At 41.7% G+C, this 22,136-nt stretch overlaps 4 protein-coding genes across 9 annotated transcripts; 2 read left to right on the top strand and 2 right to left on the bottom strand.

Moving 5' to 3' along the window:
* Positions 1-120: 120 nt before the first annotated feature.
* RB195_004795 (uncharacterized protein) lies at positions 121-7,037 on the bottom strand (the record flags this gene model as incomplete). Of its 3 annotated transcripts, none has more annotated exons than XM_064182802.1 (19): positions 121-145; positions 224-351; positions 421-543; positions 1,140-1,247; positions 1,300-1,504; positions 1,573-1,679; positions 1,760-1,912; positions 2,006-2,076; positions 2,189-2,279; positions 2,350-2,449; positions 2,786-2,873; positions 3,429-3,820; positions 3,881-3,924; positions 3,977-4,045; positions 4,360-4,472; positions 4,544-4,667; positions 5,477-5,590; positions 6,763-6,841; positions 6,907-7,037. In XM_064182802.1, the coding sequence occupies 19 exons, from the start codon at positions 7,035-7,037 to the stop codon at positions 121-123; spliced, it is 2,265 nt and encodes a 754-aa protein (XP_064034067.1). The 3 variants fall into 3 exon arrangements, with proteins under 3 accessions (XP_064034067.1, XP_064034068.1, XP_064034069.1); XM_064182801.1 differs by having other exon boundaries at positions 4,550-4,667; XM_064182800.1 differs by lacking the exons at positions 6,763-6,841; positions 6,907-7,037 and having other exon boundaries at positions 3,429-3,924; positions 5,477-5,560.
* A 3,499-nt stretch (positions 7,038-10,536) lies between these two features.
* On the top strand, positions 10,537-14,387 carry RB195_004794 (uncharacterized protein; the record flags this gene model as incomplete). Of its 2 annotated transcripts, none has more annotated exons than XM_064182798.1 (4): positions 10,537-10,676; positions 11,032-11,101; positions 11,265-11,360; positions 14,385-14,387. In XM_064182798.1, 4 exons carry the CDS (start codon positions 10,537-10,539, stop codon positions 14,385-14,387), a joined length of 309 nt encoding a protein of 102 aa, XP_064034065.1. The 2 variants fall into 2 exon arrangements, with proteins under 2 accessions (XP_064034065.1, XP_064034066.1); XM_064182799.1 differs by lacking the exon at positions 14,385-14,387 and adding an exon at positions 11,442-11,534.
* RB195_004793 (uncharacterized protein) lies at positions 14,153-14,479 on the top strand (the record flags this gene model as incomplete). The annotated part of the gene is made up of 3 exons (XM_064182797.1): positions 14,153-14,215; positions 14,280-14,331; positions 14,385-14,479. 3 exons carry the CDS (start codon positions 14,153-14,155, stop codon positions 14,477-14,479), a joined length of 210 nt encoding a protein of 69 aa, XP_064034064.1.
* Positions 14,480-16,834: 2,355 nt separating this feature from the next.
* Positions 16,835-21,540, bottom strand: RB195_004792 (uncharacterized protein; the record flags this gene model as incomplete). Of its 3 annotated transcripts, XM_064182794.1 has the most annotated exons (9): positions 16,835-16,924; positions 17,244-17,370; positions 17,427-17,524; positions 17,667-17,747; positions 19,325-19,423; positions 19,480-19,565; positions 19,759-19,903; positions 20,523-20,623; positions 21,498-21,540. In XM_064182794.1, 9 exons carry the CDS (start codon positions 21,538-21,540, stop codon positions 16,835-16,837), a joined length of 870 nt encoding a protein of 289 aa, XP_064034061.1. The 3 variants fall into 3 exon arrangements, with proteins under 3 accessions (XP_064034061.1, XP_064034062.1, XP_064034063.1); XM_064182795.1 differs by lacking the exon at positions 21,498-21,540 and having other exon boundaries at positions 20,523-20,594; XM_064182796.1 differs by lacking the exons at positions 19,325-19,423; positions 19,480-19,565; positions 19,759-19,903; positions 20,523-20,623; positions 21,498-21,540 and adding an exon at positions 17,865-17,876.
* Positions 21,541-22,136: the final 596 nt, after the last annotated feature.

The raw sequence follows: 22,136 nt of genomic DNA, 5'->3' as shown, positions 1-22,136 counted from the left end.
CTCAAATTTTTGTGGGTGCAACCTCTGAAAAACATGAATGAAACAACCACCACTGCGATGCCCACGAGATCTTCAGTTGGTAGTTGATGTATCCTTCTCCGGAAGAAATATGTACACCATTCAGACAAAGATTTCCAACGCAGAACTATAATGTAGTAAGAATATTGATGCAATGCTCCAAAATTTCAACTCCGAACAACAACAAACCACTTTTGACACTAACCTCTCCCATAGATAGGCATGCGCTCCACAAATGAAATTCCATAGTGCTGGAGAAATCTCACAGAAACATACACGCTTGTTGTCTTCAGCAAGGTAGTCGATCAAAACTGGATGCTTCTCCTCAACAGCCTAGGAAAACATGATAATAACACTTCAGAGAAGTAAGGAATAAAAGAGCTCCAGTGGACAAAAACGAACTCGGCCCATTTCCACAGCTAATTCTCGCATGACGTCCCTTGTACTGCCAACTGGGAGTTTTGTGAGATCAAATAGATGAATTTCCACGTCTAGTAGCGCCTGGCATTCTGAGTCGAAGATTGTCTAAAACCAAAGGGTCCAACCAAATGACTGTTACGATCTTACCCGATCCTTTCGAATGAGTTTTCAATGCTATTGCTCACGTTTCAACGTTTATTGCTCTCGTTTCCCGTCAATTTTTAGACGCGAAAAAATCACCTTTAGAAATTGGAACAAAACAGTATGCAATAGTTTACTGTTAGTTATAGTAAGGAAGGGGCAGGGAGGTGGAGACTGGCGGTCGTAATCGACGTAGGACCATCGGAACTGCAAGTTTGTATGGTGCTAGGTGGGGTCCCAACTCGATGCTAACCGCTACGCTCGACCGCGCCGTTCCGAACACAACCGCTTACAGAACTCAACCATGGTTCATGTTGTTTTGACCCTGATATACATTGCTTTGTTCCATAACCAAACGTCTATAAAGCATTGCCCTTGAAAATAGAAAGATTAGAAAGTTCCGCGGGTCTGTGGTTTGCGTAAAACTAATTAGAATCTCTTTAAGTAAAATAATATTGAAATCGGGCTTCAAACAACCTGTGGCTATTGTTTGAAGTGAAGCTTCGGGAAAACAGTAAAGAATAAAATAAGTGAAAGATACTAGAACTACGTGAACCAACATCTTTCTTCTTGACCATCGCAAAAGAAATACAGACAGCCGCATGAGCCACCCTAGCTCCTCCATCATCACGAAATCGAGACTCCAACAACGCCAATTCCAGAAGATACTAAGAAAGAACAATAGTAGTTAGATAGCGGGCACATGATGACTAGACTCACGTGAGCAAAACGAATTTGTTCCTGGTCGCTACGAATGTAAGCTAGCATAAAATTAGCAAATACCAAAGGTGTAGGAAAACAGAGCCCATCGTCTAACTCGTGAATGATTCGTTTCTCAATTTGACAGAGACGAGACCTGTCTCGAGAGGCACCCGCTAGACCATCTACTATACCTGGTCTCAGTGAGTCATATTCTTCCATCTTCCTGAAACTTTTTTTTGTGCCTCATCGCAAAGTAAGGTCACCCAGTAATAATAAAAAAAATAGACTGACGTTCCAAGCACCATTGAGACTGCACATACATCAACCAAAGCTCCACTTGCAATGTGAAAAGAATCCAAACATTTGTCCATGATATAAGCACCAAGATGGATGGATTCCTGCATAAAAAGAGTTATCTAATTCATGCAGTGATTATAAGGAACAGAAAAAAAAACAGCAAGTGCTATGCAGCCCCTACCACCGTATGCCTCAGTTTCCTCATTTCTGAGATAGCTCTCATTATCGCTGTGCGACGATTCGCTTCGGATGCTCCACCCAGTTTTTGAGCTGCCATAAAAGAAGTGCCAATAGCATGAATAGTCGCTTCCTGGTGACATAGCCAGAAATATGTCTGAATAAAGAAAAACAGGTTGAGGGACAGATCCAGCAGTCACGTATGAGGCTAAGGTGTTAAAACGACGAAATCATCTGAAAGAATGCTCACTTCTTTCGCGTACTCATTACAGTACCTTTCCAAATCCAGAACAACGCTATCACTTTGAGTTTTCTCACCACCTTAAATTGCCAACAGTGAAAAGTGAAAGGGATATCCGTCGACTCAATTTGTTAACAAGTTCACACAATTTTGCTTGCTCGTTCGAAAAGGGAGCCACAGAATCAGACTTACCGGGATCGTACCCGTCTGATTCACAAAGACCAAAACGGCCACGTTTGGCTACAGGGCTGCGTACCGGAGAAACATCAGACGTCACAGCGCTCTATGACAGAATTGCATATCAGCAATCAAACAGAAATATCCACCTCGAAGTCTATGTATTGCTACCATACATCAACGGAAAGGCTGTGCTTATCTCCAAGTTCCGGCAGTGACACCGAAGAGGGTGGATGTATGACAAAAGCATTTGAGTCGTAATTAGCGCTCTTTTCTCTAAAAGTTCGTAAGGTTCTCGTAGGAAGGAAACAGGAGTCATTTGAGAAATTGTCACAGGCAATCTCCCGCGAAAAGAACGGCATCGAACACTACAAAGGCTCCAAATGCTAAGAGAACAATTCCAATTGACGGTTACGTAAATTTGTAAAAGTCAAGAGAAATTAGCAACAATGTTACAAAAATTCCAAAAAGCGCCTCTGTTTTTTGCTGAAATAGGAACAGTAAAAAAAAAAAACGTAATTATTTACTGCAAATATTTCACCAAAGGGAAACACTATAACTAGTTCACTAGTTGAGAAGGAAATCTACAATTGTGTGAAGATAATAAAGCACCTGCAATTCGTAGATTTGTCCAGTTGGTGACGCCGACCATCGCAAAGAGAAAGTGAACCAGAAGAGCTTCCACTTTGTGAGAAGAAATCTAGAAAACAGCCAATCAAGTTCATTTCTACTCCACAAAAAAGTGGGCTAGTACAATCCAGCGTCAATAAAGAAGTGACTAACGAATCAAAATACACTCGGGTTCATAACGACTTGAAGCGAAGCGCAGTGCGGCTGCGCTCGAAGCGAGGCCGGACAACTGTGTGGTTTCGATCGAGATGAGTCCTTAGCTAGCTTCACTCATTTCTGCAGTCCAAGTGAAACTAGCAATGATCCCTCTTCGACCGCCACCTCCTTCTTAACGACCTGAGCCTAGTGCAGCGGCGTGCGCGACTGCACTCACCAGTGAAAATAGCGGTTGGAATCGAGGTTGGGTCATCGCAAACAGTAGCGACGAGAGGTAGTAGCAAGGGTTCCCTCAATAATAACCACTATGCCCTCCCTTCCCCCCACCTCCCCCAGCGCTTCGAAAGTTCTGGGAAGGGGAAGTAGATTTCTGCAAGACCGACCATTTTTAATTTGCTACACATTCGATAACTAGGCGTATTTTGCCACAAAACAAAATTACGATGTATTCTGTGCAAAATTTCCTCACCGCTTATTGTTCCGGTGCTCTTTTGAGTTAGGCTCAAGTCACAAGAAGTGAACCCTTCTTCTACGGCATCGATGTATTCCGCAGGTGGAAGAGGAAGTGATAAGGGGTCCACCACCGGGCTCAAACCTGATCCTTGATCGAGAAATCCTTCATCATCCTCTGATCGGTGGGAATACGTAGTGAAATTCGGGAATTTTCGACCGTTTGAGCTAGCAGAGCTTGTCCAGGAACGGCTCGAAGAGCATGTCGAATACCCTTCCGAATGTGAATCCTTCGCAGATAGCTGGCAAGTATTGTAGCCAGCTAATTGACTTCCGCGAGCTGCTGATCGTCTAGAGACTGGTAATGGTGACGATACAGGCGTAATTATCCCAGTGATTGTACTAATGACCCTGCGTGGACTTCTTGAAGTGATAAACTGATCACAATCCAGAAAAGTGAATGAAGAATACCGCGGTGCCACATCCCTCCCTTGAATTGAGGTATGTTCGGTTTTCTAAACACTTAAATTGGAAGACAAAAGGAACTCATTACAAAGAAAGACAAACCTCGGAAAAATCACTGCATAGTGAAGTATTGCTGGAAATATCCGTGCCCAATGAAGGAAATAATGCCGACTGGAAGCAAAGAGTTATTTCTGTAGTTCCTCTCATTACCAACATTGGTTAAAAAATCAAAATCGTGTTTTAATACAGGCTTTTAAAGGAGAGTATCAGAGTATATCGTCGCCTTCTCATACTAAATACCTATTTAGATTTTAAACATCAGCATTGAAAAGTGTTCACTACTTTCAATGAAAGCTGATCATGTTTTATAAGGCAGAAGCAACTATTCCCTTATTCCAACTATTATTCCAACTATTCCCTGCTTAGCAAAAACTTCACACGGCCACCGGTAAGAGAAGAGATTAAAAAAAAAAAGAAAAACTCACAGTATTCTGCGAAGCGCGGTAAGGACAAACATAATCGAAGGCACGAATTTTCTGGTTTCCAAATGAAGCTTTACATGCATTCGAATATATATCGGTGTAGTGAAGATAGTCGTCTAGAAGAAGAACATCTCACAAAAAATATAAAAATACAGATAGAATAAACAAATCTAGAAACAAAAAGCACTTATACTTTGTGCCGCTAGTTGATCTCCATAATCTTTTACAGGTTCCTCTTTTATACTGTGGTAAAAAGCGTCACGTTTCTCTGCTGAGAGAAAAGAATTGGTCTGTGGAAGGGAGTGATCTGCCTGGAACAAGATATACGCTCTTATCTTCTGCATAAAACAACAATCAACTTGGAAGTGGAACAGGCAATCATTGAAGAACAAATTTCGATGTGCAGCTCTTTCTTCCACATACGAACAACGACAATTAACGCCCATTTAGACGAATCAAAACGACCGTAAGCCTAGTGCAGCCGCGTAATCGACTGCGTTCGAAACGACGCGTTGGAGCATGTGGTTGCGATTGAGATGGGACTATAACTAACTCCGCTCAGAATTCAGAGCACCTGGATCGCAAGCGTTAGCTCGACCGATCGCTTCGAGCGCAGGTACTTAGGCAAGTGAACTTGACTTCAGCTTGTTCGATTTCATTCGTCGTAGGAATCTTTGTCGCAGCAGAACGCTATAAGCGGTAAATGAGGTAGTTATCAGCAGGAGCAGCAGATTTTCCCCTTCTATAAAATTAGTAAGTGCTTTACTTCCCTTTCCTTCTGGCAAAAATAACTTAGATGTCTGTTCAGTTCTCCTTCACTGTTAGAAAAACAAATGCCTTGCGCAAGAAGTAGCATGCATACAACACTCCCCAGCTGAATGCTAATTCCAAAAACCACGAAATAAAGAAGCAAATATATCACTTACTCAGGAAATTATATATATATATATAAATCTAATTTAAAAATCAAACTAGACCTCCAATTAGCTGAGACGTTGCATCATATCGAGGAACATTGAAAACTGACATCAGATTTCGCTATGCATATTACAAGATCATGAAGAATACAAGGTAGACAGGAAAACTTTAATTTAATAGCCAGATAAAAAATTCGACTTACCGATGATAGAGTAGGTAGAATAAGTGCTGGAGGACGAGAGACAATCGGACGCTGACTCATAAAGGTGGATTTTTTGCTTGCCATCAATAATATAACAAACAAAATAATAATTCCCTGAAAATAAATACTTTGTAATTAGTGGATACTTTGTTAAAGAAAGACAAAAAAAAGTAAGAGAACACTAAGAGAAGAAAAAGAAATGTTCATCCGAGATACAAATACAAGAACAGTTCATATTCGAATAAAAAAAAAGAAAGGACTTAAAAAAAATAACAGGCTTTTTTAATTAAGAGAAATAAAGAAGAACAAAACACTTAAGGATGTCACAGTTATTTCTTCATTCATTCATATACACTAAAGTAGCACAGAAAGAAAAAAAAAACACTGCTCGAAATGAAAACAGGATTCTCTCTTGATTTTTTCTTTCCTCACGAGAAATGAGGAAAGGTTTGACATAACCTATTCGTGGTGGGACATTCAAGTCGTTCTCATCTTTTCAGAAGGTTAAAGTTACTCGTACTTAAACTGTCAATTTTAAAACAAACAAAAAAAAAAGAGAGGAAATAAAGACTGTATTTACACTCATGGAAGACTATGACCTGTCATTATTGATGGTCAAGCGTCACCCGGAATAGCCGCAGTCGCAGATCCAACAACCTCGGGACGTTCGGTGCAGCTCCGGAATTTATAAATTCCAAACTATTTCGGATATCTAAGATATCGTGAAAATTCGTCTACGATTGCTACATTTTGCTGATTTTCTTTCAAAATCCTCACTTCGGTATTTTTCTGTTAGGGGCTGGTAATATTTCCAAGCGGTGACAACAAGCAAAAACATTTACTTGTTTGTTTATTTGCTCTAGAGCTCCGAGTGCTGTGGAACATTAGATACAGTCGAGCTAAATCGATATCACAGAATAACGACAGTAAATTACATCTCCGTTAGCGTTTTTCAGCAAATTTGTGACGAAAACAGTAGCGCATCTTTTCGTTGTTATTTAATTTTGTCTCAGGAATTTCAAATTTTTTGTTGTATAGTCGGGTCAAAACAACAGAGAAAAAAAACAAAACAAATGCTTTGTGCAAGAAGATGATATTCACGCACAAATGCCAGCTGAATACTGCTTCCAAAAACGATGAAATAAAAAAAAGAGCGAATATATCACTTACACAGGAAATTACATACACATATAGTAAGGTAAAAACGAATTGAAGCTCCGTGCAGTAGCGTAAGCGGTTGCGCACAAAATGGAGTGTAACGATTAGAATCGAGCGGAACCACTCACCGCTGCAGTTGGAGATGGTCCCACGTCGATTACAACCACTAGATTTCCTGCGCAGCTTCGAGCGCTGTGGCTTACGCAACTGCACAAAGCCTCATGTCCTTTTGACCCGACTATAGCTGGGTCAAAACGACATGAAGTACGGACAGTTGCGCCAGCGGCTGCACTTGAAGCGGTGCGGTGGGGAAAGCGGTTGGAATCGAGGTGAACCATGGCGATGTGCAGAGATGGGTGGCGGTAGCAAGGATCCTCACACGATCCCAATCGCTACGCTCCATCGCGCCGCTTCTAGCGCAGCCGCTTGCGCAGTTGTCCGTGCTTCATTTCCTTTTGACCCAACTATACAGCAAGTAATTTGAGATTTTTAAGACAAAATTAAATGAGGAAGAAAAATCCACTATTTTGGTAGACACATATCTGAAAAACGCTGACGAAAATGTAATTTACTGTCGTTATCCTGCGATATCGAAGCGTCGAAACATCACCACTGGATTTATTTCCTGCTTAATTGTTGTTAGTTTGTTTTCTAGAAAATACTCGAGTGCGAGAATCATGAAAATAATGACATAGTAGGGTCAAAACGACATGAAGCACGTACGCAATCGCGTACGCGGCTTCTCTTGAGGCGCTTCGGTGGAGCGTAGCAGCTAGTAGCGTGGTGAAAGTCTTGCTGGCACTACCCATCGCTGCAGTTTGCGACGGTCCCACCTCGGTCCCAACTGCTGCCTCCACCGCGCTCTTTCGAGGGCGTACGCAACTACACTCGCGATTCATGTGGTTTTGACCCGACTATATGTGCTGGGAACGCACATTTCTGCGCGCACGACTCAGTCCGTGACCGTCGGGACTTCGGTCGAACGAGAGCTTGGAAGGTTTCCTAAGGGACCTGCACATTTCCGAAGCAAAACCGTTTACCAGCCCACAATTCTCAGAGCTTAGGACCAATGATCCGTGAAGGGCCTACTAGTTCCTTCCCGCAGCTATGCTTTAAAAAAATCTTATCACAAAATTGACGTGGCAAGGAAAGTCCAAGGAAAACGTAGAGTTCAGGTTGTAGATTACCAAAACGAGCGTAGCGCCACACAATTCGTCCTAGGCTTGTAAGGAAACCTCATCAATCATGGCTCACCGCTGGCTCGTGAACGCGGCGCGTGCGCAACAGTGACGCGTTCTAACGTATCTCGTAGGAGATAATGCAGTCTTTCACACCGTTTTTTTTTTCTACGACGATTAGGGGAAGATTAATGGGCCCAAGTTTACTTTCGTCATCTACAACAAAGACTCTACCTTTTCCTCCCGAACTCCGTACTATGTCAATTTCATGATACGCTGCCTTTAAAACATAGTTTGCAAGTATTACAACGAAAGCACGATACACCTCTAGTAATCCAGAAATCTAAGAACTTATCAGTACGCGAAACAAACATTCATATGAACACATTTTCTTATCTGTTTTACTTGGCGAGCACGTCCCATACGTTCACGTCCCTGTGTGATGATGTGAGCGGTAATGAGCACCGACGTGAAATCACCCATCATTTCATCTTTTCGCCAGCCACCATCTGGTTGTTTCCTCAAGTGTTCGCTTTTTCGTCTAGAAGGTGTACAGACTGTTCTTCGTAGCCATTATTCAGATATTCTGTTCTGTAGTCACTGTACCAGGTTCTTAGGAATTCAGTAGTGTCAAAAGCACGAAACAGGGTGTAGTTCCGTAAACGACTGCGCTCGAAGCGGTGCGGCAGAGCGTAGCGGTAAGGACCGAACCCTTGTTAGCACCACCTATTGCTGCATTTCGCACCTCGATTCCAAATAGTATCTCCACTGTTCTTCATGTCGTTTTGATCCTGAAATACCTCCGTTAACTCCTGGTCGTGTTGCTTCGAGCACTCAGGCGTCACAGTCACTGTTCAAACTAATTCGAAACTCAACGATTGCTACTAGTACAGGAAAAAGGTGTAGCTGGGGAAGGGAGCACTCTGACGCGACAGAATCGAACTTGCTTTTCTGTTGTATTTTCTGACATTGTAGCGGGTACTTCGACTGTTCCAGTACTGTAATAGCGTGAACAGTAGCTGCGATAATTCTTCGCCAGAAAACGAGAAAACGCGGATCTGCGTTTTTTTTTTGTTACGGATTTCAAGTGCAGTATTCGTATACGGGATAGTACATTATGGAGAGGGGTGCAATTCCGTCCACTTCTTCCTAATTGCCGTAAAAAACGGCCCGGAAGATGCGGCGCGTGCAAAAGGCTGACGCGCTCCAATCGAACTCGTTGTAGAAAATAGTGCGCCGGAACGCTCGAAGCCGTATCTTCCGGGCCGTTTTCTACGGCAATTAGGAAGAAATGAACGGAATCACCCTTCTCCTAATAATCTATGATCACGTATACGAAAAATCCGTACCACTCCAGATTCGTGGGGTGATGCCTTTAAGGTATCTGATGGGCCTAGACAACAATAACTTTCCAAAGAGGCTGTAGGATTTTGTGATAAAAATTTGAATGATACAAAATTTTTTGAAACACCATTTAATAGGCCTCTTCCTCCTTAAAAAATATATCTACATGATATTTGAAAAGATTTTCGACAAATCACAGAAAAATGAGCTATATGTAAAATCACATTAAAAGTTTCCATCTTTACAGATTCAAAACTGACCACAGCTGAAACATATTATAGAGAAAAATCATAGGACAGAGATTGCTCTATATTGTGTCGTGCCGAATTGGCAAATCTAATTTGTTAGCGATTTAGCGCGAAAAAGGCCATGGAGCACAAGTGAATAGCTGAGTTAGTCAGGGCTCTAAAACTTGAAGGCATCACTCCACGAATCAGAGGTGGTACGGACTTCAGGTGGAGTATTCGTATACGTGATGGGAGACTATAGAGAGGGGGGTGATCCCGTCCATTTCTTCCTAATTGCCGTAAAAACGGCCCGGAAGGAACGGAAAAAACGCCGCACAAGGTTGGCGCGCTCCAGCCGAACTCCCTGTAGAAAATAGTGGGCCAGAGCGCCTGAAGCTGTATACGGAATCACCTCACTCTCCATAGTCTCCCATCCCGTATACGATTACTCCACCTGGAACCTGCACCACCTCAGATTCGTACGGTGATGCCTTTAAGCATCAGTCTTAGAGGAACCACAACGTGTATGTTGAAGCTACTAAAAAAAAGGAAGACAGAGTTGTACTACTACTGTTTCTACTTTACCAAATCTTTCAAACAAGAAGGAAAATAGTTGTAGGAAGATCTGACTTACTTTTTTTCTGTTAGTAACTTTAGCTTACATGGTATAGATCCGCTAAGACTAATGCTTAGGTCTTCGGACCCTGAGTAATTTAGTTATTTACTTCCAGAAATAAGGGCGCCACTGAGTGACCACTCTCAACTGCGTTTTACCCTAAACAAGTTTACGAGAAATGAATAACCAAGTCATATCATTTATTAGTTCCAAATAAAAAAGAAGAACTGAAAATGGATTCCATAGCTATCCACAATCACTAAACATGCATGCAACAACTTCTATTCACACATTTTCGATTTGTATTCGCAAGTTGGCGGCCCTAAAAAGGGCTTTGGGTAACCCTTAATTAGGAGTGTTCACATTCGCCTGCTTCACGACTTTAACGGGACTTCCATAGTTGTGGCAAAATCGCTCCTTCCAGGGCAATCCACGATCATTCGTCGGATTCTTGCTTTGGCTTCGATGCAAGCTTCGGCCAAGTAGTAATCAGAGTGAAGTCAAGAAGAGTCAGCAAGTTAGAGACGGCTATTATGGATGGGTACCGTTAGGTATCCGCAGCCTCTACGACAGCCTATCCTTAGGGGAAACTACTGGCAACAGCGATCGTTAATTGCGCTGCGTTCGTCTTATACACCGCCCATCACATCGTCCATCTTTGGCCCTCATCGTCTGAGGTGCGAAATATGCCTCCCAGAAGGGTTTAAGCGTTTAACGGTTAACGTGCTCTATGCATTCTTTCCGTGTCTTGTGTTCCATGACGTTTTTTGTGCTCTGAGTGCAGGTCAGTACACGCTATTACAGTAGTGGAACAGTCGAAGTACCCGCTACGATGACACAAAATACAGTAGGAAAGCAGTTTGATTCTGTCACGTCAGAGTGCCCCCCTAACTACATTTTACCACTAATATTTATTATTGTAGGGAAGTGTGGGATCATCGTGCACGACAAGCCACATTCATTCATCGTTGCCACTCGATTCCACGTGGTCTGACTTTTAATAGATGAGAAGCTCAGAAAATCTTGCTACAGTAGCCTAGATGCGACTGAATGCGATCTTCCAGTGCTTTCTGTGATCTGCCGTTGTTTGACCAGAAATCGTGTACGTATTTCCTTCGCGGGAACAACCATGCAGTTCATGGAAGCGCTATAGGCGATAGGCCGCCGACCGCTCAACTCTTAAATCCTCCTCCCTACTCCACATGCGATTTGTCATATTCCTAAGAACTCGTGAATTTGTTGTTGAGTTTTACTTACTATTTCAGGCTGACATAATTTCTATGGGATCAGCTTCACGAAGATCGCAAGCACCTATTGACCACACTGCTGGACAACTATCTAACGAGCCGAAGGCCCCCCAGGTGTCTCGTTTATGAGGAAGAGTTCTTGTGTTCTCAACAGAAGCGACCATAGAGTTGATTATGAATGTGATGATGTTATAGGATCCTATAAGCTTTCCGCAATCTGGCGAGAAATTGGCTAACAACAATGGTGGTGATATCGTAACTCAGATAGAAAATACGCAGCTCTTCTAATTTGCTGATTAGCGACACCGAAGAAAATACGTTGAACTGCTACCAAGTTTCTTTGTACTTTGCTGCATTTGAAGTGTCTCGGGAGTTTTGGATAGAAGCAGACACGTCGAAGCGCTTAAGTTTTTTTTTTGGTGTCTCGAGCTACAAGTTTGGACAAAGGAAGTTTTGTAGGAAGTGAAGTGGGATTTATTGGCCATAGCGATGAAAACACAACTAATTTGGGAGTCATCGAGTACATTCTTTAAACGATAAAGTGGATGAAGTGTGTGGCGTTCATTAATCCACTCGGGACCTGTCACCACGTTCACTTCAATTCAGAATCGTTTAAGGTTTACAAACGTGTAACTGGCCTATGCAATGACTTACGGGCCTAACCGATGTGTCGAGTCAGTGTTTTTATCCTCCCAAACAGACAAGTCTGGGACCAATTTATCTATCCTGGAGGGACGAAAGGCTTGGTTGGGGCTAAGGCAGATTGGAACTTCCGATCGATTCTGTAGACAAAGCGGAACCTCTTGCCTTCGGCGCTACATCCAGTTAAAGGCATCACCACACGAATCTGAGGTGGTACGGACTTCAGGTGGAGTATTCGTATACGATATAGTAGATTATGGAGACGGGATTGATTTCGTCCATTTTTCCGTTTTTTACGGCAATTAGTAAGAAACGGAGGGGATCACCCTTCTCTGCATAATCTACGATCCCGTATACGAATACTCCACCTGAAATCCGTACCACCTCAGATTCATGGGGTGATGCCTTTAATTCCTTATTACGAAATAATAAGGAATCAGGTGTCTTTGTCCACTTTTCAGCAGTTTGAAAAGCACATAACGCGAACGAATTCCGCACTCCAGTATGTATGGGACTTTTTTTCTATGTTATTCACAATTTTGCTACCTATTGTACTTATAGTCGTGCATGGAATCACAGAACATTAGCTTTCTTTCATCTAAGGATATCTTTTTTCTATTCATTTTGTGGCCGGTTAAAAATTAACACGAGTAAGACATTTCGAAGCTGGAGATGCAATATTAAATTCATCGCAAATTTCCTTTGAAAGGAGCCTCAAATTTTGTAGAACTTGGCGCATTGACGAATTTTCGCTCGTGACTCGATCCACGAATGATATTCTGGTATGGAAGTATTCAACTCAATTCACAACAAAACGTTACGAAAAAAGATATTGAAGAAGTTCCGCTCTGTTCACGTTTTTATTTGGTCTTTTTCTAGATGAAAAGTTAATATCAATTATTAAAATAAAATTATGATTTGATGATAATATGTATATAATGCATATAATTATTTGAAAAAAACTGTTTTTTTTTAATCACCGAAACGGTTATTCGTGTATGTTTAGTGGAGTTATGTATGTATAATGGGGCCGCGTATACAACTCTGATTGCTACCTGCTCGTGGTGACCCTGCTTTCCCTAACACAATCAGCATTTGAGTGTACGCATTGGGAACGTACGTGCTATTTAGCCTGCACAGCTATGTGGCGCAAGACTCACAGATAATGCGGAAAAGTGCTGTCGTCAGCACATCGCCAAGGCTCACACCCTGAAGGGCATCTTCCTGGAGGGAGCATGGAATCGTTGACAACAACTATCCGTTTCGTTACGCTGAACTGCTGCACATTGCCGAACGGACTCCAACAAGCCGCCCTGTCCGAACATCTGGAATATCCCTGTGTGCCATAGGCTGCATTCCAGGAAACACGCATCAAAGACCGGCCCATCATCAGTGTCACAGATTACACCGCCTACAATGGCAGTCGGATCTGGATCTGGAGAGCCCACGCACCTACGGTGATCGCTGAAGAGAACAAGGACGCTTTCTATGATGAGGTCAATGCGTTGATTTCTAGGATACCCAGCTAGCAGGAGGTCATTGTCGGAATCGACGCGGAAGCGAAGATGAGACATGAACAACAATCCGTTATGCTAGGTAAATGGTACTACCCTGTGAAACACATCAGAGCGGTTACCGACAGGTTGACTTATGTGAACGGACAGGCTTCCACATTCAAAAGGAATCATCGTCACTCTAAGTTCAAGTGTCAAGGGTCAACCCTTTTAACGCTTCAAGAGCAGCGCAAGTGAAAGATGAGAGCTCTCAAACTTCAGCTCGGCTACGTCTTGACGAAGAATGAGGAGTTCTTCCTCGATCGATGATTGACGGGCAGGCCTGAAAGACCAAAAGTGCAGAAAGAGATTTTGCGAACGAGTACCTGTTCATGTTGGAGTACGGACCAGGAAGAAGCTTTGCGAGGACTCCGTCTCAAAGTATATCCGAGACGCGGCGAAAAAAAAAAACGGTCGAGGGTCCAGAGCAGAGAAAGAAATCCGCTTCCATATCTGAGATAAGATCCATGCGTTGAGTGAATACTGTTGAAAAGGCGTGGGGGACAAGAACCCGAAGAATGCCTACGCTTCGCTGAATAGCAGCATATTCCTTTCGCATCAGACCGTTGTTCAAGTCCCATCCTAGCATTTGCGTCTAGTCCGAGAATGAACATCTACTGGCTGATTCAACGCATTGAGTTCATCATAGAAGGCATATGATCTCATTCATCACTCATATTTATTGTTGTCTTGAGCGATTTTCGTAGGTGCATGGACATCAACTATCTAGAGTTGACGTCCTCTGTGATACCGCAGTTGTACAAAGGCGCACAGGTAGTCATTCCTTACAAGTATTGCGCAGCCTCCTTCTTTCTTTTCATCAGCATTTTCGCTGTAGGTGGTACAATTATCGACTGTGTCTTATGTATCTATTCTTTATTTTCTTTGCAGTGAGTTTCATTGAGGATGGCAGAAAAAATTATTTTTATGATCGTCTTTTTAGTGAAAGGGAGCACAATGGTTGTTTCTGATATCAACCGGATGGCACTCCCAAATCGGAGTATTATCGGGATGGCAGTCTTGAAGAGGACAGTGTAGGTGAATCAAGTGGAGAGCATCATCAAGTTGCCAATAACAGTCAGCATTACTGTTATATGGAAGCAAGACTGTCTACTATCCTGGAGGTCACAAAGGACCCTAAAAATATATAATCCGAATTACAGTTATCATTTGGTGATAATTATATCATAATTACTGGTGGAGCTGAGCATAATTATTTTGTGAGTTGTTGTGTTTTATATGTAGTAGTGATAAATGTGTCACTTGGCTAATTTAGTGTTTTCCTTCTCCTTGCATGCAGAGTATTTCAGAGTGGTATATTTTGTTCCCTAATTCCTAATTTTTAAAACAATCACGAACGTTTATTAAACCTTTGAAGGCAGCACATCACGAAACTGATGATATCGAACGGTCTGGAGGACTAGGATATATATACTATACATTATGTATATGCATATATATATATATATATATATATATATATATATATATATATATATATATATATATACTAGTGTGCAGGGGCGGGTGTGGCGCAGTCGGTCAAAGCTCCATTGCAGCCACACCGTCAATGATTTCGAACCACCCTAGTGACAACCAAGCCCTTCATCTCTTCGGTGTCGATAAATTGGTGCCAGACCTTCCTGGGAGGATAAAAAGACTGAGCTCCGCAAGTCCATTATATAGGTCAACACGCGTTCGAAAATCTCAACGATTACCAGTTGCAGTAAAATGCGTTGGCGCATCCTAAGTGGATTGATACCCCAGAGACTTTATCTTTTCTTATAATGATGTGCAAAACATAAGGACGAGGTAGGTAAAATAGTATAACATATTAACAACAAATTATACTATAACAATAGTATAACATATCAACAATCAAATTCATATAAAATATGGAAAACTATATGAAATGTACTATAGTGCAGGAGTATGTTGTCAGAGGTCTCTCAATTCTGCACAGAAAGCTGGACGTCACATGGCGTGGAGCTACCGTGACTGTAGCAACAAATGGGGCTGGGCCTGCAACATAAGACAATTGAAGTGGCAAGAAAAAAAAACTTTTTTTTTGAATTTGAACAGTGGTAGCGTTCTTGATTACAACGGCCCGGAGACAACATAAGTAATTTGGATGACTTGGTAAGGATAAAGAATAAAGGTTTTGGCGTTAATCAACCCGCTTGGGATGTGCCCCACGTTCACTTCAATTCAGAATCGTTTTAAGTTTACGAACGCCTGACTGGCCTATACAATGACCTGCGGTGGCTAGCCGATGTGTCAAGTCAGTGTTTTTATCCTCCCAGACAACTCTGGCAGCAATTTATCGACCCGGAGGGATGAAAGGCAATTGGTGGGCAATAGGGCGGATTCGAACCTCCGATCGATGCAGAAAGCGGAACCTCCAACCGTTACACTACACCCGCCCCGGATGGCTTGGTACGGGGAAGAATCATCGGGAAGCAGGAAGTAGGACGAATTGTGACGAGAGTAGCCCTAGAGTTTAGTACTGCTCACAGCATTGTTTCACGTGCATGAGGAGCACTTCGAACCACAGGCACTGCTGCACGAAGTGGAGAGGAGGTGGTCGACCACCGTCAATTACAACAACAGATAACCACTATACTATGCAACATGCAAGCAGCAGAATTTTCAATGTGTTTTTTCCCGTTTCAACGGCACGTAAAATTATGCGGTTTATGGATATGTGGAGTTATCAGTATCTGCCAACAATTTGTACTTTTTCGCCTATTTAGCATAGCTGTGTATCGGTGTGTTTGCATACAACTGTATTTTTTCGTATTTTTTCGTTTTTGTTTATTTCTATCTTCTCCAAAGTTTTAAATGTGACAACATCTAACTACTTCAGAGGTAGATTGCAGCGCATTTTTTTTCTTTAGCTTTTTAACTCTGTAACGAATATAATTGTTCTGGTGTAAGGTGGACATTCAAACTTGAAGTGCATTAAAGGCAGCGTACCACAAATCTGAGGTGATGCGGATTTCAGGTGGAGTATCCTTATACGGGGTCGTAGATTATGGAGACGGGGGTAGTTCCGCTCTTCTCTCCCTGCATCACTGCAAACAGCCGCCTCCAGAATACTGTTTTGACGACGCCATCTATTGCAACGCTCCACCCCTTGCGCCGCCTCCGCCCTGCGATTCGTCGAAAATCAATTCGGAACAGCCAGATAGGCAGTAAGGGACGCTACGCGTGTACCACCTCAGATTCGTGGTATGCTGCCTTTAAATAGTAATGCTTTAATTTAATCAAAGATATGGGACGCTACAACATTCAGGCTTGTAGTAAATAATGTAACAATGATTTTTCAACGTGTTAAGAGTGATACGGAACAATACAAATTTATCACTTCTGAAATCACTCAGATAAATAACGTCATAAATTAGTGGCTAGAACAGCCATTCGCGAAGGCAGGAATCCTTCACTATTATCTCGTAAACGTCGTACCCACATCCATCCATCTGGCTGAAATAGAAATAACGTTTTGAAACTCCATAGGATAACCGTAGCATGTGACATCGAATTCGGTGTAATTTTGTTTACACACGTAAAGTCAATACGACATGAAATACAGTGCAGTTTCGCCAGCGGCTGCACTCCAAGCGGTGCGATGAACCGTAGCGGTGAGGATCGGGGAGAGAACCGTGATAGTACAGCAACTTATGGTGCCAGCAAACTTACGCAACTGCATCGCGCTTCCATCGACTATATGATTTCTTTTTTTTTTGTTGCTAAACCCTCACTAAGACCTAAATATACGAACGATTTTGATAATGAAACCTACATCATTGGAGATTACCGTAATCCACTCGCCTTGCTCTACGGTAATGTCCAGAGCATGACGTCCATCAAAATCCTCAATCACAAGACGATGCTCATTTTCTACGCTAGATTTCGCTTGGGATTTTTGTCTGAAGAAGATCATCTATAGGGAATTTAAAACTATAAAATGAACGATAGAACTCACTCAAAAATGTCAAGATGGTTTGCTGGCACAAATCCTTCATTATGGTTTCTGTTACGAACGTAGGTCCATTCCTTATCATCAGTGTTCAGGATGATGACCTGGACAAATATTCAATTTTTCTGGCACCATAGCGTTTCTAATGTTAGGATTACTTCACTTCTACTCTAATTAGGACTACATCCAGCTCTATTGATTGGAAGGTTTGCTAATGTTTTTGTTAACGTGATCATTCGTTATTACCTCCTCTCCTTCCCACACGTTAATGTCGTCCGTCCTGATAGCGTCGTATCGATGACGAATTCTAGCGCGGCCAAGCTCTTTCTGTAAGAACTTCACTATTTAAAGGCATAATCCCACGAATCTGACGTGGCATGGATTTCCGACGGCCAACGACTATACGGGGGCGTAGATTGCAGAAACGGGTTGGATTTCGCTCACCTCTCCCTGCATCACTGTAAACAGACGGCTTCGGAATGGAGTTCCTTAGGATGTCCTCTATTGCGCGCCATCCTTGCGCCCCGCCCTCGCCTCCAATTAGTCGAAAATCCATTCGGAGGCCTCGATGGACAATTGATTTCATTCGACGAATCGCAGGCGGGGAGCAAAGGTGGCGCATTGCAATAGAGGATGCCGTAAGGGACCGCATTCCGAAGCTGTCTGTTTACAGTGATGCAGGGAGAGATGAGCAAGATCCCACCTGTTTTTGCAATCTACGCCCCGCAAAGTTTTTGAGCCTCGGAAATCCATACCACGTCGGATTCGTAGAGTGATGCCTTTAGTGACCTGATTGAATAGACTGTAGTTCCAAAAAAACTCAGAGAAAATCAGTTCTAAAATCTTCTGGAGCTAACACATGCGAATAAATCCTCGAAGTAGATAACAATGTTAGTAATACGCCTATCCGCAGAGAAAATTTTCAAATTTTTTAAAAATTTGCCTCTAACAATTCAATCAAATTTTTTCCCTAGGCTTGCAACTACAACCTTGTAAAGAAATTTGATCTGTGAAGAAATAGCGGTGGTGTAGGCGGTTTCTTCTGAAATACTGCGCATGTTTGAGCAACTTGACAATTTGTTGGAAACCTACGCAGATCCGTGGTATTCTCGCCGATCCAAGCATAGGCATTTGATGACACAAATCGTTAATTTGAAATTCGATCTCCTAATATTATTTCCAACATTTCGAAATGAGTCATTTACGGAGAGTCTCCTTGCCTTCACTGTTTTCCCACTTCGAAAAGTTGAAACCATATTAAACTAGCGAGCTCCGTTGGTTAGAAGACGGTGTAGCGTAGCAGGTAAGAGGTTCCGTTGTGTCTCCGTGATCGATTGGAGTTCCGCCCTAGTTCCAGCCAAGTTTTTCATCCCTTCGAAGTTGATAAATTCTTAGCAGACTTGTCTGGGAGGACAAAAACACTGACCTGAGATATCGGGCAGCCCCCGCAAGTCATTCTTAGGTTGCACGCGCGTTCATAAACCTCAAACGAAGTCTAAGCGGAAGTCGAACACGTCGGGGCATTTCCGCAGAGATTGATTAACACCGTGCACTTCACGCTTTATCCTTTAACGTGCACGGTATTACACCTTTCTCTGGTACGGTACGTTTCTCAACACCAATCACTTCATCGGCAGGATTTTTTCTTGTAGGCCACCGTAAACAATTCTCTTCTCAATACCATATTGGTATTTAGGAAGAGAATCACCCAGTCGAGATGAGCAAAAACAGCACATGTTTTTAGGACTTAGCTGCATATATTTTTGCTTGAAACTTTTCACGGACCTAAGAAACATATGCGAAAGACTATTCTAAGGTAGTATTCGAACCGCTATTACCAATAAGAAAATTTCCGACTCCGAAGGTCAACCAATCCTGTACCCATACCGAACGAAAGCACTCACTGTTTGAAATGGCTGTCCTTCATCCTTTTTCACTGGAAGGCTATCCAGGAACCTTTGCAGGCTAGATTTGTTGATGTCATCATGCCGGTAATTTCTGACCTTAATTTTTCGTAATATTTAGTGGTAGATTGAATAAGGATTACTTTTGTACTCACGGGAATCGTCGTTGCGTTTTCTTGGTCTTTTCTCGAACTTCTTCGACGTAACTTTGCTGATGGTTTGTTCAGTTTCGGTTGAACGCCTGAAAACTACGTAAATTCTGGACGATTCTACGGATTTCTATGGGACTTATTTCTACTTATTTGCCGTCTACAGAACTGGACTGTCAACTTCTAAGAAACCTTGCCCATCACTCCATCAAAAGTCACACATTTTGGATTTGTAGTCGATTTCTTATGTTGTTACAAAAATCAACGTTGGAACATTCATCTCACCTTCATGCGTGTCTACATTTAATCGACAATAACCTTGAGGCACGAAACCACGTTTCCCATCCGTAGCATGGACGTAGATCCAGTCGTCTTCACGATAGATGGCTTTCACCTTGGCTCCTTTTGCTACGGAGAGCTCATCGGCAACCTGTATTACAGCAATGCATTAATTATTCTGATTTCCCACGAAACACTCATCTAATCGCTCTTTTTTTCTTCAGTTACACCTCTTCCAACTCTTTCTGAACTGACTGTTACTTTAACTATCTTTTTTCTCGGTTTATTCAATCGCCCAACACCAGAGGATACCCCAATCCACAAATCTGGGGGCTCGCTACGGTAACAATTTTCGAAAAAAAGCAAACAAAATTTCCAGAATTAGCCCCTACTGACAGAAGATCCTTTTTTCTGAGCGGTTACGTTTTTCTGTGTTTTCTGAATGTGCCCTTAAACACCGAAAGAAGGAGTAAATTGAGTTCGAGGAAGGCAGGAGGATCTAAGCCGCTGTGAGCTGAACGCACAAATAGCCGGATTTCATTAGTAAGCATTGGAAAATCCATAAATTTCTACTGCAATAATCATGAGAAAAAGGAACGAATGGAAGATTGCTCATGGTTTTGCATGAATAGCAAAAATGGGTTAATTAATTATTTAATTGTTTCAAAGACTATTGAAAACTCTTATAAGAGGAAGGTACAGAAATATTAGAGAAGAATTGCATCTAAAGCAGAATCGCTTGTGCATGTTTGGAAAAGTGGTACTTTTACCGTGGCTGTGAAATTCTTCGTCACTCTTCCAGTGGTGAATGGTTCTATGTGTTGAATACACGCAGTGTCCATCCACATCCGGCTATCCTGACTAGACGAATCTGAAAATTTTCTTTTCTTTTCTTTTTCAAAAAAAAAATGTAGATAGTTTACTTAAGAGAAAAATTCATCCGGATTTCAAGTATCTTGAAGTAAAAGCTCGCGATAATGCCAAATATTAGGGGAATTTTTATTAATTGCAGGAGAAGTGTCATGAAGTCTCTCTTCTCTTCTTTTTAGCTCTTCTTTTTTAGTATCTTCATCTACAGTTCGGTCAAAAATCGCAATCGCCATAAGTTTTTACCTGTTCATTTCGATCTACGGTTGGGGTTTGGTTAACTTCCTTCTCAAATTGGAAACCAACATCTTACGTGATGACAGTAAATTCTTAATAATCTCCTGTTGGGTAAAAACAGCGACGCCAAGGTAAACATTCCTGTTTTTCTTCACGATAGATCAAGATCTTCAGATCTGAGTGTAGCTGTGTGTTCTATGTATGTTCGGAAGTAGTCCGAAGGTACCATAACCTTTGTAACTCGGACTAAACACTACTAGACAAAAAAGAAAAGCATCCAATATTCTAAATCCAGATAGTTGAGAATAATGGCCTAAAATATTGAATAGACAGCTCATCAATCAAAAAAAAAAACAAACTAAAAATTTTAAAAGTAGATGTTAAAAATTTCAAAAATAAATCAAAGTCAGAAGTAAATCTATCAAATTAAGTTTCGTCTTTCTAAGTAAGTTTTCAAACTCAACTAACCATTTAAGTCTAAAAGTTTTAACACTCATTCTTGAAAAAGAGTGGAAAGCCTGGAAAGCCTGTCAATAGTTACTGAATATCAAATAAACTGACTTTTAAATTCTACTACTGCGAAGATTTCAAAATGTAACTGTTTCAGCTTCCTGGAAATAAAGAATAGTTCTAAGAATCACCTGTTCCAGTTAGAAGCTTTGAAACGATTCGTCGAATACCCATTTTATGAATTGAGTATGGTTCAGGATTCGAATAAGTTGCTTTCTTAATCAGAAATATAATTGATTAGTGCTGATAGACCGTGCTGATGAATTGTTGAAATTTTGAGAAATGGGCTTCCAGCCAATGCATCGTTCGGAACTGTCAAACGTTATTTGCTCCCGTGCTAAACAAAGGAAAATCAGATCACCGTGCGCTAAATATTGTTCCATTTACGTTATTCATTCATTTTTCTTTGAAATATGAGGAATCTCTCAGGATGTAATCATATTTGTGACCTCTATAACATTCTAAATACCTCATTTTCACTCTCATTTCCATTCTCATTTCTATGTTATTTTTCTGTGGAAATTTATACCTCTGCTTCAATTTTATTTGAGTTATTAATCTAGCCGGTAAATTTCAAACTTGTTTTGTAAAAATGAAAGAGATAGGTTCTCAGGCATATCAATCCGCTCAGGATGCGCCAATGCGTTTCACTGGAATTCATAATCATTGGGGTTTTGGAACGCCTCTTGCCCTATACAGTGGCTTGCGGGGCCAGACGATGATCACGTCAGTGTTTTCGTCATCTCAGACAAGTCTGGTTCCAATTCGTC

Source organism: Necator americanus, chromosome I (genome assembly GCF_031761385.1).
Source record: "Necator americanus strain Aroian chromosome I, whole genome shotgun sequence".
Lineage (NCBI taxonomy): Eukaryota > Metazoa > Nematoda > Chromadorea > Rhabditida > Ancylostomatidae > Necator > Necator americanus.
This window is presented reverse-complemented; position numbering and strand designations above follow the sequence as displayed.